This window comes from Leptodactylus fuscus, chromosome 5, assembly GCF_031893055.1.
Source record: "Leptodactylus fuscus isolate aLepFus1 chromosome 5, aLepFus1.hap2, whole genome shotgun sequence".
NCBI classification, from domain to species: Eukaryota; Metazoa; Chordata; class Amphibia; order Anura; family Leptodactylidae; genus Leptodactylus; species Leptodactylus fuscus.
In genome coordinates, this window is record NC_134269.1 from 94,795,828 (window position 1) to 94,811,522 (window position 15,695).

Sequence of the window (15,695 nt, forward strand, 5' to 3'; positions counted from 1 at the left end):
CTGAAAACCTTACACCCATCAAATATATAGCTACTTGATGGACTCATGCAGGGATAAGAAGATTGTTTCACTCACTGTTATCCAAGGGTGTGAAAGAGCTTCCTGGATAGTAAGGCGCTTTCTGAAGAAAAGAACATACTGTTAGTGATAACCTGAAGATGTGAACCCTGTGTGAATTTAATATTATATAGTTTTTACCACATCATTTGGAGGCCAGATGTTTCTGACCCATCCTTAATAACAGTCACTGATGTATGTAAGTGAATCTATGAGGACGTAATGTTCCCTGTGGAGGTCCTCTATATTACTTGGCAAACATTTAATGTGCCACTGTCATGGTCACAATCCATGGCACTTTAAATACAGGCGCCTGCAAGATGCCTTTGACCAGTTAGGATAGTGAAATGAAAACATGTCTCCTCCACTCAATAATGTCAGGCATTCCAGCAATACCACTGACCAGTGGTGGGCTGCTCACTGAGTGTTGTCCTGCTTCAGTGCCAGACACAACTTATCTTCACAGGGACTTGTATATACCTGCTGTCCTAACTTATAGATACCTATATTTAGGTATAATCGTTTTTTATTAAAGTTTTTGTAATAAAAAACATAACATGGGTAAGGCAAGCCAAAGCATAACAGATACCTATATTTAAGGTACTACTACCTCATAAAATTAACAGTTTATATTCTGTACCACTACTTTCATGCCCTAAAGCTGATATACAGTCGCTAGTACTAGTCTTTTTGTATTTCAGTAATCCTATATTGCTCATACATTTACATTATATGGTGGCCATGCTGGGTGGCTGCAGAGCAGCTCCCATTCAAGTGAGGGGAGCTGGACTTCCATGGTCTGATATGGCCAAAGCACAGTGTGCAGAGCCAAAAGATTATGGTACCATACATTGTGTAGGTTCGGTTCTGAGTTCTGTGGGCTGGTCTAAGGGGGTGGTGTTACAGAGGTGCAGTAGTAGCAATCACTAAAGGCCTCTCTACAATAAAAGAGGACAGCAGTATTATAGGTAGCACATGGTAAGTGAGGGCACACTGGGCCCAGGAGCTTCAAATTAAGTGCGTGTGCAGTTTTGGTCCCTCACTGATGTGTCGTTCATGGCCTGTTTTGAGGAAAGGTCATTGGTATCAAGGGTATAGAGTAAACCTTTGAAAGTAGAACATTAGTTTGTTATTTAAAGAGAATTTAACAAATTTTTTTTTTTTTACTTAACACTCTGTATTGAAGGGAACAAATTTCAATAAGCTTATTTTTGTAGATACAGTTATCCCCCATTTTCCCATTACTTAAAGGGGTTGGCCAGGTAGTGTAAATTAACTTACTTTTTCCAAAGATCTTTTAAACGTACATCATACAACCGCTACTTTCATGGAGAAAGTTCAGTATGCCAAAAAATGCCAAGCCATGTGTCAATTTGTAAATCTGATATTTGTCTTTTCCACTATGTGGCTACTACAGCATCAGATGGATAAAAGTGAATCTGATCTGAGACTAAGTTTCCCTGTAATGGGTTACATCATTGACTATGGTACATTTGTTTTAATTGCTGATTTTCTACTTCCATAAATGGCAAGATAAAGCTTACAATCTAGGAATGTTAAGATGAGCACACACTTTCACTCAAAGTAATTTTCTTATTAGCTGTATAATTAGAACTTGTCAGTTTTTATTTGTTGCTGCGTTCTCCTATTGTTCTTTAAATCTTCTTAAAGAAGAAAATAATTGACTTTACAAGGCACGTATTTCATGTGGTTTTTCTATTAATAAAATCCAAACCGCTATTCTTCTCCCCATGGATTTCATTCTGCCCCCATCATTGATGGTTGTTGATAGACAGCACACATTTGGTCTTTTCCTCTCTTAATGCGCTGCCAAAAATATCCTAAGCAGTGTTTACGAAACCACAATAAAATGTACCTACTAGCAAACTATGTCAAGCCAAAGTTACAATGTTCATTTAATTTAAACAAAAAACCTCACATGGACATGTTTGTCATTGTTTCTCACCTTGTGTCCTTCACAAGCAGCTTCCTGATGAAGTCTTTGGCCAAATCACTGGTGTGACTGAAAAATTCCTCATCAAACTCATAGTTAACAGCTGAAATGTTGGAAAGGGTCTCCTGTTTATTCTCTCCCAAGAACGGGGACGCTCCACTTAACCTGAATAATAGAGAAATTACACTTAAAATGGACAGTAATTGGGCAGTGCTGAAGGTGTATAACAGACCAAAGCAATCTTACTGTCTACCGTCTTGTCTCTGGCTACGCACTTCACACAGTATATTGTAAAGGTATATAAAGTAAACCATGACCCTGGTTTGAAGCCTTGAGTTTTGATATGGCGGTAACATTTGATTTGAATGTTCTTTAACTTCAAGGACAGCAACTTTACAAGAGAATTCAGCATTAAAATAATCCACCTAAACTAAAAGTATTGTAAGTACATATTCAAAAGGACTTTGACATAAGGCAATTTTATTGGGTATGAGCTATCTGTAGCTGTCCCATATAATTACTATAGCTGTAAAAATAGGTAAGTAAATAAAAATAATTGGCACAGGCCAATGTTAGAATTCCGAAGTAAACTGATCGGCAGAATTTTGTCATCTGCCAACAAACAATACAAAAAAATGGATCAGCAAGCTAAGCTTTCCTGGCAGGGCAACACTTGATAACGTCAGAAAATGTGCGTATGGGCAGGAAAAGATCTTAAATTTATGGGCCAGTGGGCTGTGCCAAGCCAAGAGACTGCCTGCAGCAGTCATGTGAACAATGTACATAGCGTACAGAGCCTGTTCCCCTCACTCTGGGAGTAGGAGGTTTTAATGGGCGAGTACTAGTTATTCTTATTTCTATAATGAATATAACCATATATAAATTGGTAGGGGCCACACGGTGGCTCAGTGGTTAGCACTGCAGCCTTGCAGCGCTGGAGTCCTGGTGTTCAAATCCCGCCATGGGCAAAAAAACCATCTGCAAGGAGTTTGTATGTTCTCCCCGTGTTTGCATGGATTTCCATCCCATATTCCAAAAAAAGACATACTGATAGGGAAAAATGTACATTGTGAGCTCTATGTGGGGCTCACAATCTACAAAAAAAAAATAAAAATTTGTAGACAATTAAATGTAAAAAAAATTTGGAAATATACATTTTATAGGGTTTTGAAGATTTCCCCCTATTCTTTTGAGTTTTGACAGTCTGTTGTCTTGACTGGTTGCCGATAGACACAACCATGAATGCAGGAGCTTTCTATACTCCGAAACCCGGCCACGATTTCCTTATTGTGGCCAGATTATCTTCTCATGTATGTAGTGTCTCTGCTTGATAACCCATCCTCAATACGAAAACCAAGGCTGAGTTTCTGACCAGCTCCTGCATCAATGGACGTGTCCATTGGTAAATGATCAATACAAATGACTTTATCCCCTAACAGTCTGTTCTATAATTGTGTAAACCTTCATACATGGTGTCAGTTTTTTCTACTGCTAATATTTCCATTATGGCTGCAGCACATTTTACATTTGTCTCTGAGGCAGGGCAGTAGACAATAAGTGGCAGTCTGTCCCCTCCCTGATCGATTATAACTACTACTGGTTTGTTTATATGTGACACTAGGTTCACAATAGCGTTTGGAAACCCTATCCACTTAAAAAGTGGTTACACGCAGAAACCCGCAGACCCATTAGACTATGGGGTCTGACAGGTTTCTGCCTAGTTTCCTTCTTGCCGAACCTTTCTCTCCACTAATTGAGGATGGGGCCCAACATGGCGTTTTACGGTCACAGGAAAGTGGATGGGATTCTAGCAAACTCCGTCCCCACTTTGCAGAATAATACACACAGCGGACACACTGTGATTTCCAAAACCGTTGTTGTTTTGGAAATCGCAATAAGTCAATTACACCTGCAGAAATGCTGGTGATTTCCCTATAGGTATAATGAAAAGAGAAAGTCTGAAGCAGAAACTTCTGTGGACTTTCTGTAAAAAGCACTGCACTGCCTTAGCCTTAAACAGAATTTGGGATGGAGCTAAGCGAACACTACTGTGAATCTAGCGTTATTCTGCCAGGTGTAACTGTAAAATAGCAAAAGCCCAAGGAAATATATTATAGGAGATCCAGGAATACTGAACTGCAAATATAGCACAAATACATGTAGGCAAGATGCAATCTGTGTGTAGTCAGGAAAGCTGATTTTGATCTTTGAATAATATCACACAAGCAAACAGAAGTATGAGCACATTGAAGACTTTTCTAGCTGTGAGATATGCAGAATAGTCAGTTTGCAGACGTGTGTAGAGGCTGTAAGGAAAATCAGCCCCTCCCATCTGAATTCACTATGTGAAGGGAGAAAAGAACCTCTCCCACCACTTACTGTGAAGCCGTCTTGCATCTATGGACGCGACTGCTCTAGTAACAGGGAGTGAACTGAAAATTAGCTAGAAGGGAGAGACCTAGTGGCAGGAACATTAGAGAGGTTTCTCAGGCAGAAATTTACAATAGTTTTTAATAAAAGTGCATTATAATTTCAGAATCAAATGCTATATTAAATGAGACTAAGTTGTCTAAAAAGTTACCGACCATTAAAACCATTTCCTGTTTGTGTACAAATGTATTCAAATATAAAAAATAACCCTCAGAATATCAGACAAAAGTACTAGTTACAGTTCTCAACAATCATTTGCTTTATTTGTTGATCTGACGCTAACTTAACATTAGAGGAAGTTCCATCAGGTACTTTCAGAAACCAGACACTCAGGATTCTCTGATTTGTACAAAGTCCGGAAACAGAATTCATTTATATTGTCTCTTGTTTCCCGTCTACCAACAAGTTAAGGGTCAAAGAGCTGCCTGGTAGATGTCACTGATGGCTCCTGGTGACACTTGCCCTTAGAGAAGAATGTCTGTCAGCAATAAACCTTGAGTTACTATTGACTTCCTTTACAGTTTCCTGGGCCACCCAATGTAGTTTCCCTCAACTCTTTGATTTTACTGCTCTTTTATGCTAGGTCAATAAATTTACAAATTAATCAAACCAAAAATTGATACTCACAATATGTAGGTGATCACACCAATGCTCCTAAAACAGAGAAACAGAACCCTCAGTGTTAAAGGTCAAGGTCACTTTTTGTCTTATATATTTCTTTATACATACATATATAAAAAGAAAAACTTACCACATATCTACAGCAAGTCCTAGTGGTTCATAATTGACTATTTCAGGAGCTGAAATGTTAATGTACAAAATTATTTGAAATCCAAATAGAAAGAACAATTGCTTCAAGACATTAGAAACATTGTTACTGTTCAAGGAAGACATCCTGTCCTACATACTAAAATTAAGCACCAAGGACAGAATTAGATGATATCTTTTATTTACCAGCGCAGTCTTTTATATACGTGAGTATAATGAAACTGATCTGATATTACTTGAAAGTGGTGCTCTGCTACGGTCCTGTGCATTCCCCTCACATGCTGTATAGTGAGAGGGACTAATAATAACTAAGGATCCAGCAAAAGAAAAAACAGTTATCATCAGCTGGATAGGAATGCCATATAATTTCTGAAGCTATTGGTACGGATTGGATTCTTAGCCTGTTGTATTACCTGTACAATGGTAGAGGGCAACTGTATTTGACTATATGACATTTTAAAACTGGGATTATACTGTATGTGGTGCTAGTTTACAACAGATAGAGTCATCCCAGAAAATAGTCTTAGACTTGCTTCTGTGAAAAACTGCATCATTGTTTTTTATCCTTATTCACATGGTGTAGGCTTGGATGCTTCCTTTAATCCAACCAGGATTTTAATTTTAAATGGATTATAACGCTAAGTATTTTCTTTATATTTTCCAGTGTTTAGACTATGAAAAAAGTACTTTAAGCTACAGTGTGTAGACATAAAGTTGTTATGCTGCTGTAAACCTAATGTATACATTTCCATTCCTTAATCTTGTACTGTACATTTTGATTGGTACTTTAAAAACCTCATTACACATGAACATAATACAGAATTCATCCTCAGTGCAATGGTAGAATGATACTGACCACCCACAGCAAATACAGTATGTCATTAAATGTGCCAAAAAAAATCACTATGCATGACAGAACACCATACAATACCACTGTAAATCAAGTAATGGCATTGTTCACACAGTGTAATAGAAGTCTCTCTTTTCAGGATCCTTTCCGGATATGTCACAATGTCTGAAAGGAACAGTTTACCTCTGAATTGGCACCTATTTTTATTATGAGGATCCCACACCTTTCTGCTTGAACCCTGCATTCAGGCAAAGAATTAAAGGACAGGGGCCTAGTCTTCACTTATTTACATGGGAAAATATCTTAGTAGGCTGCTGTTTACACCGTCGATCATGATGCATTCTCATGTGTCCGGCCAACAATAGCCTTGTCTAGATGCTCCTAAAATCAGGGAATGGAGAACACTATACCACTTACAATTCTAAAACATAGACAATTGCTCTTTCTGCAAACATATGGACATGCAGTCATGAAGTGGAAAAACCCCTGTGGTAATGTATTTCTAACAGCCTAAATACAGCCTAAATGATTTAAAAAAAATACAGTGTTTATTTTACATACCTACAAATTCTGGGGTGCCAAAAATATTCTTAAACTCCACCCCGTCTTCAATTTTATGTGCCAGGCCGAAGTCAATAAGCTTTATATGGGGAACAGCAATTGTTTTATCCAACAGCATAATGTTTTCTGGCTGAAAAAGAAAATACTCATGTTACGTGGCACTGTGATATCCCCTTGTGAGGCAGAAGTACCTCTGAAGGAGTACCTCTTATGTCTTTGTTTGTAGAATTTTTCTATAGCTAAAAATCAATAAACGGGATCTCATTTAAACAAGAAGAATTCCAGTTAAAGAGCAACTTTCTCTCTTACTGATTGATGTCATTAGACGAATCTTTACCATAATGCTCCACAAAAAAAATTAATGAATGCCACCAACTATGACACCCGCACACACTTTGATAACGTGGTCACCCAGGATTAACAGGTCTAACGTCCCAGGTCTGCCATACTGTCTTCAGCTAGAAATTGGTTCCCGGCTTGGGTGTGCTACCATATATCCATCTCCTCCCCAGACAAACCTTTACCCCAGCGCTGCACCTCCCATGAGGCGACCTGAGGCGACCGCTTTAGGCGGCGCTATGCCAGTGCCCCGGGGAGGGCGGCATTTTTGCTTATCTAAGCCAGTCCACCGTCACCGAGCGGTGGATTGAGGAGGCCGCTGCAGCAGCGCTGCTCCAGCGGCCTCCCCTCACGCAGAGAGCAGGTCCTCTCCCTGCCTGCTAACGCCACTAAACCACGCCACCTTCGCTCCGCCCCCTTCACACCACCCCTCCGCTCCGCCCCCTCCCCCTGTTGTCCGCCTCGGGCGGCGAGCAAGGTGGGTTCACCCCTGCTCTACCCCCACACACTTTCTTACACTTTGGCGCTACTTGTTTTCCCCCTTCCGTACTGGGCTCAATATTGTTTTTTATGCCCTTGCAACCTTATCCTTTTCTTACTTTAATGACAGGTCTTACCTCATTATCTGCATATTTCTCTCATATACCTACTTACCATGTCTTACTATTTCTACTGACGTTACGATTGTCATGCTACTTGTTTTGTATTCTGTTCTTTTGTTTTATTTCAATAAACAACTTTGGAACTTTGGAACTAAAGAGGACCTATCACAGGTTGCACCTTTCATCAGCTGCAACGCTATTCATAGTTCAACATGGGCTGCTCCACCGATTCCAGCGCAGTTAGAATTTGTCTCTTGTCTCCACTGTGCAGTTAATATCGCCTGGAGTATGGGGGGAACAGACAGCCCAGGAATTGCCACCTCACAGCAGAGAGCCTAAGACTGGATCCCACGTGGCATAAATGATGCAGCTTGGCTGTGATGTTCTACAGTCCCTGCTATGTGGGGCCATAGATTAAATAGCATATTGGGTACTGAAACTAACAGAAGTGATTACTCAGAAAATGTAAGGGCTAGAGAAAACATTCCAAATGCATCAGAACTAGTGGAGTGGTTCCTATTAAATAATGGACACAATTGGAGTTGGTGGAGGTGGTGAAAGATACTTTTTAATGTCTTTCTTCCTTTTTGGCTATAATGATGTATGCAATAAGTGCACTGCGCATACAAGACCTAATTGAGCTGAATAAAATAGCAACGGTCAAAAAGCAACCACATACAATATTTATAATATTCAGTAAATACCTTTAAGTCAAAGTGTGCAATCTTGCGCATATGAAGGTAATTCACACCTTCTAAGATCTGTTTGATAAACCTAGTAGCCTCTTCTTCACTCAGTGACTCTTTCTGAGCAAGGAAATCGAAAAGTTCTCCCCCTGAAACGCTAACCAGACAGAAGACAAAATCAGGTGGATGACCTCTACAAGACAGCTAATAAGTATAAACTCTATAGGTATACACTCCACACTACATTATAATTCAGTAGTCTCTTCCCCAGTAAAAAAAAGATACAAGACTCAAGAACTGTGAAAGTGAAGTATTTAGGCTTAGAGCCCAAGTTGTGGATATGCAGCGTTAAATCTTGTAGCATTATTTTTTGAGCCAAAGTCAGGAGTGGATTTAACAGAAGGGAAATATCTAACTCCTTCCTATATTTTCCATTCCTTTTCACTGCTGACTTTGGCTCAAAAAACCTGCAGTAAAATATGCAACACTAAAGCTGCCTAAGGCTAAGGCCCCACGGACTGGACACTCTGCGCAAAAGCGCTGCGGGAACAACCGTGGTGTGAATGCATTGTGGTTCTTCCCGCAGCACTTTAAACAGAAAGTTCACAGAGTCCGCGTTGCGATTTTTTCCCCCCAAAGTGGGCATGTGATTCGCAACTCCCATCCACACATTGAAGAAAAATATGCGCAGTGGAAACGCTGCGTTTTCCCAAACCTTTGCAGCTTTGGCAATTGCAGCATGTCAGTTATAACAATGGAAATGCCAGTGGTTTCCCTATAGGTATAATAGAGCAGAAGGTGGACTTTCTGTGAAAAGCGGTGGGGCAAAAAACCATGATTGCAACAAGTTAATTTTACCCTCAGAATCACAAGTATTTTCCTTATAAATTTAATATGGGCAAAAAATGCAGAGGAAAATGCACAAAAAAAATGCTACAGAAAAAATACTCAATGTGTTTTTGCTGCATCTTTTTTAGCTACGTTTCACTTAGCCTTAGACTTTGTACAGTGTGTAGAGAGTTTGTTACCCCCAAAAGGTAACACCCAGCTGTCAATGTATTCATGATTTAGTAGGAGGAATAACAGAAGAACAGCGCAAAACTGCACAGTTATAAGAAAAGATGCTCCAGAATTGTAATTTCATGGGTAATACTTTAGCATTTCAGGAGATCTGACAGGTCCTCGTTAGAGAAACTACAATTTTAGAGGTAGAGGAAGTTAAAGCGTGCAATATCCGTTTGGTGAACCACATACTAGATACAGAATGTCTGTAAGTCATATGTTACACTGCACAATATGTTACCGGCTTATCTAAACTACAGAGGTAATGTGCTAATCCCCTACTTTATAGGTCCCCTATGTACACAAGACAAGGTAGAAAAGCATTTAAACAATGATGCTAAGTAAGAGTGTAGAGTTGGATAGGAAGGATGTTATAAAATATTTGGGCTGTAAAGAGGTGCTGTGAAATATAATCAGACAGTAAATGTATAAGTATAAATCCACACAAAATTTTTCGATATGTGCTAATATTTACAATTAGGTCTAGAAATATCTGGACACAATCTTCATGATTTGGGCTCCGCGGCTACCACATTGGATTTATAATGAAACAACTGAGAGGCAATTGAAGTTTATACTTTCAGGTTTAATGCAAGGGGTTGAACAAAAATCTCCTTTGAAATGTTTAGGAATTGCAACCATTTTCCTACAAAGACTCCCCATTTCAGGCTGGCTTCATATCTATGCCGGAGTTTCTACTAGTCACAGAAACCGACTGTGACTTTTTTCTCCGCCGCTTTCAGTTTTGAAACAACATAAACCTGGCGGACACCCAGCAGGCTCCAGTATAGTGAATGGGGTCCGCCACTCTCCATGGGTATTACTATTCTGGCTCTCTCCGTTGTTCAGGTTTCCTGCAGGACCCAATCGACGGAGAGCACAGCGCTAGTATGAACCTAGTGTCAGGGGTTGAAAAGTAATTGGACAAATTAACATTGCCATAAAGAAAATGTTCATTTTTAATACTTTGTAGAGAATCCTTTACAGGTAATGACTGTCTGAATTCTGAAACCCATGGACATCACCAAACGCTGGATTTCCTCCATTGTGATGCTTTACTGCTGCTGTCTTCAGTTGTTGCTGGTTTGTGGGTCTTTCTACCTTAAGTTTTGCCCTAAGCAAGTGAAAAGCATGCTTAATCGGTTGAGATCTGGTGACTGACTCAACCATTGCCGTATATTACATTTCTTTGCCTTATAAAACTCTTGGGTTGCTTTCTCCGTATGTTTTGGTCTCATTGTTCATTGTACTGTGAAGCACCGTCCAGCCTTGTTACATTTGTTTGAATGTGATCACAAAGTATATCCCTATACACTTCAGAAATCATTTGGCTGCTTCTGTGTTCTGTCACATCATCAATAAATACTAATGACCCAGTGCCATTGGAAGCCATGCTTGCCCATGTCATCACACAGCCCCCACCATGTTTTACAGAGGATGTAGTGTGCTTTGGATCGTGAGCTGTTCCAAGACTTCTTCATAATTTCTTCTTCCAACCAACCTTTTACCTGCTTAATTGATGTTGGGTTCATGAGGGAATAGCCCATGCAACCCATTAAATAGCTTTTGAGATAATTGTCCAATTACCTTTGGTCCTTTGACAAAGAGGCAGCTGCATATAAGAGAGCTGTAATTCTTAATTCCTTCCTCCAATTAGGGTGTGAATACCCAAAAATAAAAATCTGAGTCTGCACTTTATATGATGATTATAGAACTGTATCTTGAAAATGTTTTGGTAAACAGATAAAATGTCAAACTTTTGTCACTGTCCAAATATTTCTGGATCTAACTGTATACATTATCGTCTTTAATATTCTTTTAAAGAGAATCTCCTACAAGCACTGCCACTCTCCTGCATCAGGACTTCAATGACAGTACAGATCATGATGGGGAGGGGGAATTCAGCAGCACCCAGATGGGGGTAGGATGGTTAGCAAAAGGTCTTACTTATCAAACTACTTTAAATAAATATGTACTGTACATAGCAGTGCTTCATAACCATTTACAATACGGGAATATCAAGATAAACCTGTCTGCTACGTGATATACTTGACTTTAGTAGCTGCTTATAGTATAGTATATAGAAAATAATGGTAACAGGACACCACCTTAGTGGCTAAACGTTACTATGTGAAAGATTTCACATATAAGGATGAGAAGGAAGTTGAAGGAAGGAAGAGATGTTTCATTTCCTTCTGGAATATGAGTTGTCCAGATTTTCCTGTGTCTACATTTGATGCTTCCGTCATTTGAACATTAATATTCCTTATGGTGACAAGAGTTGCTTTCCCACAATTTTTATCATACAGTACTTTGTAAAGTAGACAATGGCATCACCTATTCTGTAGCTAAACATAATTAACCCTTTTATAAAACTGGCATTACCAGTCCCATTATTGCTACTGACTACACAATCAATTATTGATTACAGAGGTTTTCAGGGATTATGATAGGTCATCTACATCAGATCAGTGGGAGTCTGACAACTGGCAGCCAATCAAGCTGCTTAAATCCGCTGTAGTAGTCAGACTCTTTACTGCTTGTCATATAGAGGGATGCAGTAGGAGATTCCTGGTGTGTGGATGTAGGGTCCCGACCCGTAGTATACTTGAAGGAATGAACGTCACACTTGAATTGTGCAAAATAGAATACATGTTTATTCACACAGATAGGTAGAGTTTTTCGGTATAGCAATACCTTCTTCAGACTCTTAACAAAAGACGTGAATAGTACATGATGGCAGTCATCAAACAGTAAGGTAACAGCCTAAACTCCGCCCGTTTCCGACCCCGACCAGGGTCCGCTGTAGGTATAAATAATACTAGGAATGTTTGATGACTGCCATCACGTACTATTCACGTCTTTTGTTAAGAGTCTGAAGAAGGTATTGCTATACCGAAAAAACTCTACCACTCTGTGTGAATAAACAAGTATTCTATTTTGCACAATTCAAGTGTGACGTTCATTCCTTCAAGTTTACAGCTTGTCAAGCACAGCACCAGTGAAGTAACCATATAGGGTGCAGTGGTAACAGTCACTACAGGGCCCTGGACCTTGAAGGGGCTCCAAATGTCCTCCTGCCACATAAAATATGCCACTATTTTAAAAAGTACAGTCATTGATGGTGGAAGGACCTGTATGATAGAGACTAGCAAATTTATATTATCCCCTAACATGGCATGATAGGGAACCATATAAATTTGCTATTCTGTAAAGTACCAGGATTTTGCACTGTGTCCCAGCAGCTTCAAGTTATACCTCTACACAACATCATACATTGTATAGCAGCTGTAATTAGTATTGCAGCTCAGCCCCATTCACTTGACAAGGACTGCATTTAAGAGGGCCATGTGACCAGTGAATGTGATGTCACTGACATGTGAAGCAGAACTGGCACTTACTTGAGTGCTGCGCTTTAATAAGCTAAGTGATGGGGGTGCTGGGTGTGGGACACACACTGATTGGATATTGATGACCTATCCTGTGCATAGGTAAGAAATACTTAAGTCCCAGAAATTTATTACATTTTGCTTCCAGTCTACCATAAAAAATGTATCCTCTCTTAGAGACTCACAGCTCAAGGATGAGGACTACATCGGTCTTGTTCTCATACACATCCTGCAGAGTGATGATATTAGGATGTTGAATATCCCGTAGGATGTCGACTTCACGTTCTATCTCTTCCCGTGTCACTCCTCTACGACTGGCACGACTTTGTCTTTTCTTGATAAATTTGGCAGCATAATCTACTCCAGACTTCTTCTCTTTGCATCTTTTTACAATGGCAAACTGTCCACTGAAAACAAAAAAAAGTGTTCTTGTTGAAAACTATAAAGAATCAGAAATAAAATATCAGTACTCTGTCAGACATACAAAAAAAGGCAATTATGAGGGTTATATAAGACCCAGAATTCATGACCTAAAATACAACGTCATATTTTATTATAGGGTCTAAACAATATGTGACTCATGTCTACATGGTTTTATGCATTGAGCTGCTTCCATATGGCTGATCAGATATTATTCAGCCTTATCAGTTCACACTCCTAAGCTGTGGTGAAACAAGGTACAATCTGTTTGTTTTTTATGACTGCTATAAAGTGACATCATGAGCTGCCCTGTTCTCCAATAACACATTATTCACCAAAATATTTCTTTGTATAGTCTGCACAACTAGTCAGGTGTGTCAACATACAGCAAGCACGAGTTCACTATCCACGTCACAGTAACAGTAACAGCTATACAATTATTCATAGTTATATCTCCAAGACTAAAGAAGATAGTGACTACTGCTGCAAGTGCAAGTCTATACTGTAAGTACAAGCCGAAAAAACTGGTTGGCCTCAATAAAGTTTGTGGACAAACATGAAGTAGCGGGAAGGCTAAAACTTTTTTGATGTTTTTTTTAAGTAACAAGGAATTAAAAATTTATTCCTTTAACATATGCCAAAAAAGTAAAAAAATAACAATTTCATTCCTCACCCATTTCCTACAATGTTATTAAAACACATATACTATTTTCTTGGAGGACAGAATAAGATCATCGACACTGCAGTAAAGAAGGTAATACTTAGACAAAAGTACCATTTTTGGGACTATGATGTGGCTGATCTAATAATATGGATACAACAAGACATATGTTGAACACCTTTTGTTCATATTTAAATATACTCCTTGAATACAGCAAAACATAGAATAGAACTTAGAATATAAGGTGTCAATTCGAAGATGTTCCATGAATCCAAATGGCATTGAAAACACTTGTTGAATAGCTATTCTACAGTCTATGAAAGCAGGGACATTCTGGGAAATAAGCTATTGTGAGACAAATATGGCAGCATATGGCTGAATAAGAGCCAGTAGTCACTATATAACTGTTACTGGCAAAACAACCAGAGAGTTGTGGCCTTTTTATCTAAATAGAAGCCATCCAAAAATTCCTCTTTTTGTAACACTTAGCAAGGTATATGTTTTAGAAAAGGCAGATAAAACTGCAAGAATTAAAATCAGTATTTTAAGCAGCAGAATAGTAACAGGAGCATATACGGTTTAGTCACGTGATATTTAGTAATTCACTTATAGTAAAATATTCAGAGTAATCTTTCAGGTAGTGACAGCAATATGACTTCAGGTATTATTGACAGAAATTTGACACGTTATTTAAATGTCTTATTATCTTCCTACGGCCATAATAGTATTTCAAGCATTCAAATCAAAGTCCAATTCCAGGCAAAATCTTGCACCAGACCTGACCTAACATCAGACATAGAATGGTGCGACTGGACGCTAGGTATTCGGGTTCCCTAGGTAACCAACCAACATCCAATACGTATCGTACATGGGACCCATTTGGCAAACCAACCTCTCCATAACCAATGTCAGATCAGGCAGAAGAGGAGGCCCGTACAAACCTTTTAAGTGCATTACCAACAATTTACTTACATGTTATGCAATGCACTTCCTGACGGGTTCTCATCATGTTATACGAAAAGGAATCATCTTTCTCCCTCGTCCCGTTATAGAAATACCCCCATACTAGTATAGAAATCTTTCTGGCAATCTATTCAGAATCTCTTTAGACTGCAGGATGAAATGACTTCCATGCCAATGTTCATTAAATCTTCAGCACAAGCTCAGCAGACACAGACTATTACTATGCAGGTTATGCAACTGACCTACTTTGTTCCATGTTTTATTTAATGTAGACTGTACAATCTTCAGGGACCAATTCTTCCAATTTTCTTTTTTTAATATCCAAAAAGTTAAGTGTCAAGAGCCATTTTCCTATTGAAAAACCTGAAAATTCTTCCATGTCCAATTCATTGGTCCATACTTCTAAGTAAAGGGCAACAGGGTCAATGATTACAACCCCGCACATACTAGCAGGGGCGTAACTACCATAGAGGCAGCGGAGGCAGCTGCCACAGGGCCTGGGCCATTAGGAGGCCCGGTGACAGCCGCTACCACTGCGTTTTTTTTGTTTGTTTGTTTTTTAATAGGCCATTACGGCCCTATTTACTTGCCGATCCTGGCTGGGCCGGGATCTGTAAGTGACACCGCAGGCCCCACAAATACTATCATTATACTCGAGGGTCTTTGCAGAACCCCGAGTATAATGATCGGAGGCCTGGGAGAGGTAAGGGAACGTAAAAAACACTGTTACTTACCTCTCCACGATCCTGCCAGGCCTCCTTCCTGCTTCCCGGGTCATGTGACGTCCGACGTCATAGAAGAAGGACAGCAGCGGAGAAAAAAGCGTAGGAGCTGGGGGACAGGTAATTTTATTATGTTTTTATTCCCCCGGGTCTCCGATTATTATACTCTGGGGTCTGAAAAGTATTCAGACCCCAGAGTGGGACATAATACTGTGTGCAGGGGCCACTATG

At 39.5% G+C, this 15,695-nt stretch overlaps 1 protein-coding gene across 3 annotated transcripts in view; it reads right to left on the minus strand.

The window, feature by feature from the left end:
• The window catches only part of DAPK2 (death associated protein kinase 2), a 56,660-nt gene that overhangs the window by 20,617 nt on the left and 20,348 nt on the right, over positions 1-15,695 (minus strand). For all 3 annotated transcript variants that reach the window (XM_075273842.1, XM_075273840.1, XM_075273841.1), the window contains exons 3-9: positions 12,884-13,105; positions 8,266-8,404; positions 6,621-6,750; positions 5,193-5,241; positions 5,069-5,095; positions 2,024-2,176; positions 76-121 (exon numbers count right to left, since the gene is read on the minus strand). In XM_075273842.1, coding sequence (XP_075129943.1) covers positions 76-121; positions 2,024-2,176; positions 5,069-5,095; positions 5,193-5,241; positions 6,621-6,750; positions 8,266-8,404; positions 12,884-13,105 — 766 coding nt within the window. The remainder of the gene's footprint in view (positions 1-75; positions 122-2,023; positions 2,177-5,068; positions 5,096-5,192; positions 5,242-6,620; positions 6,751-8,265; positions 8,405-12,883; positions 13,106-15,695) is intronic.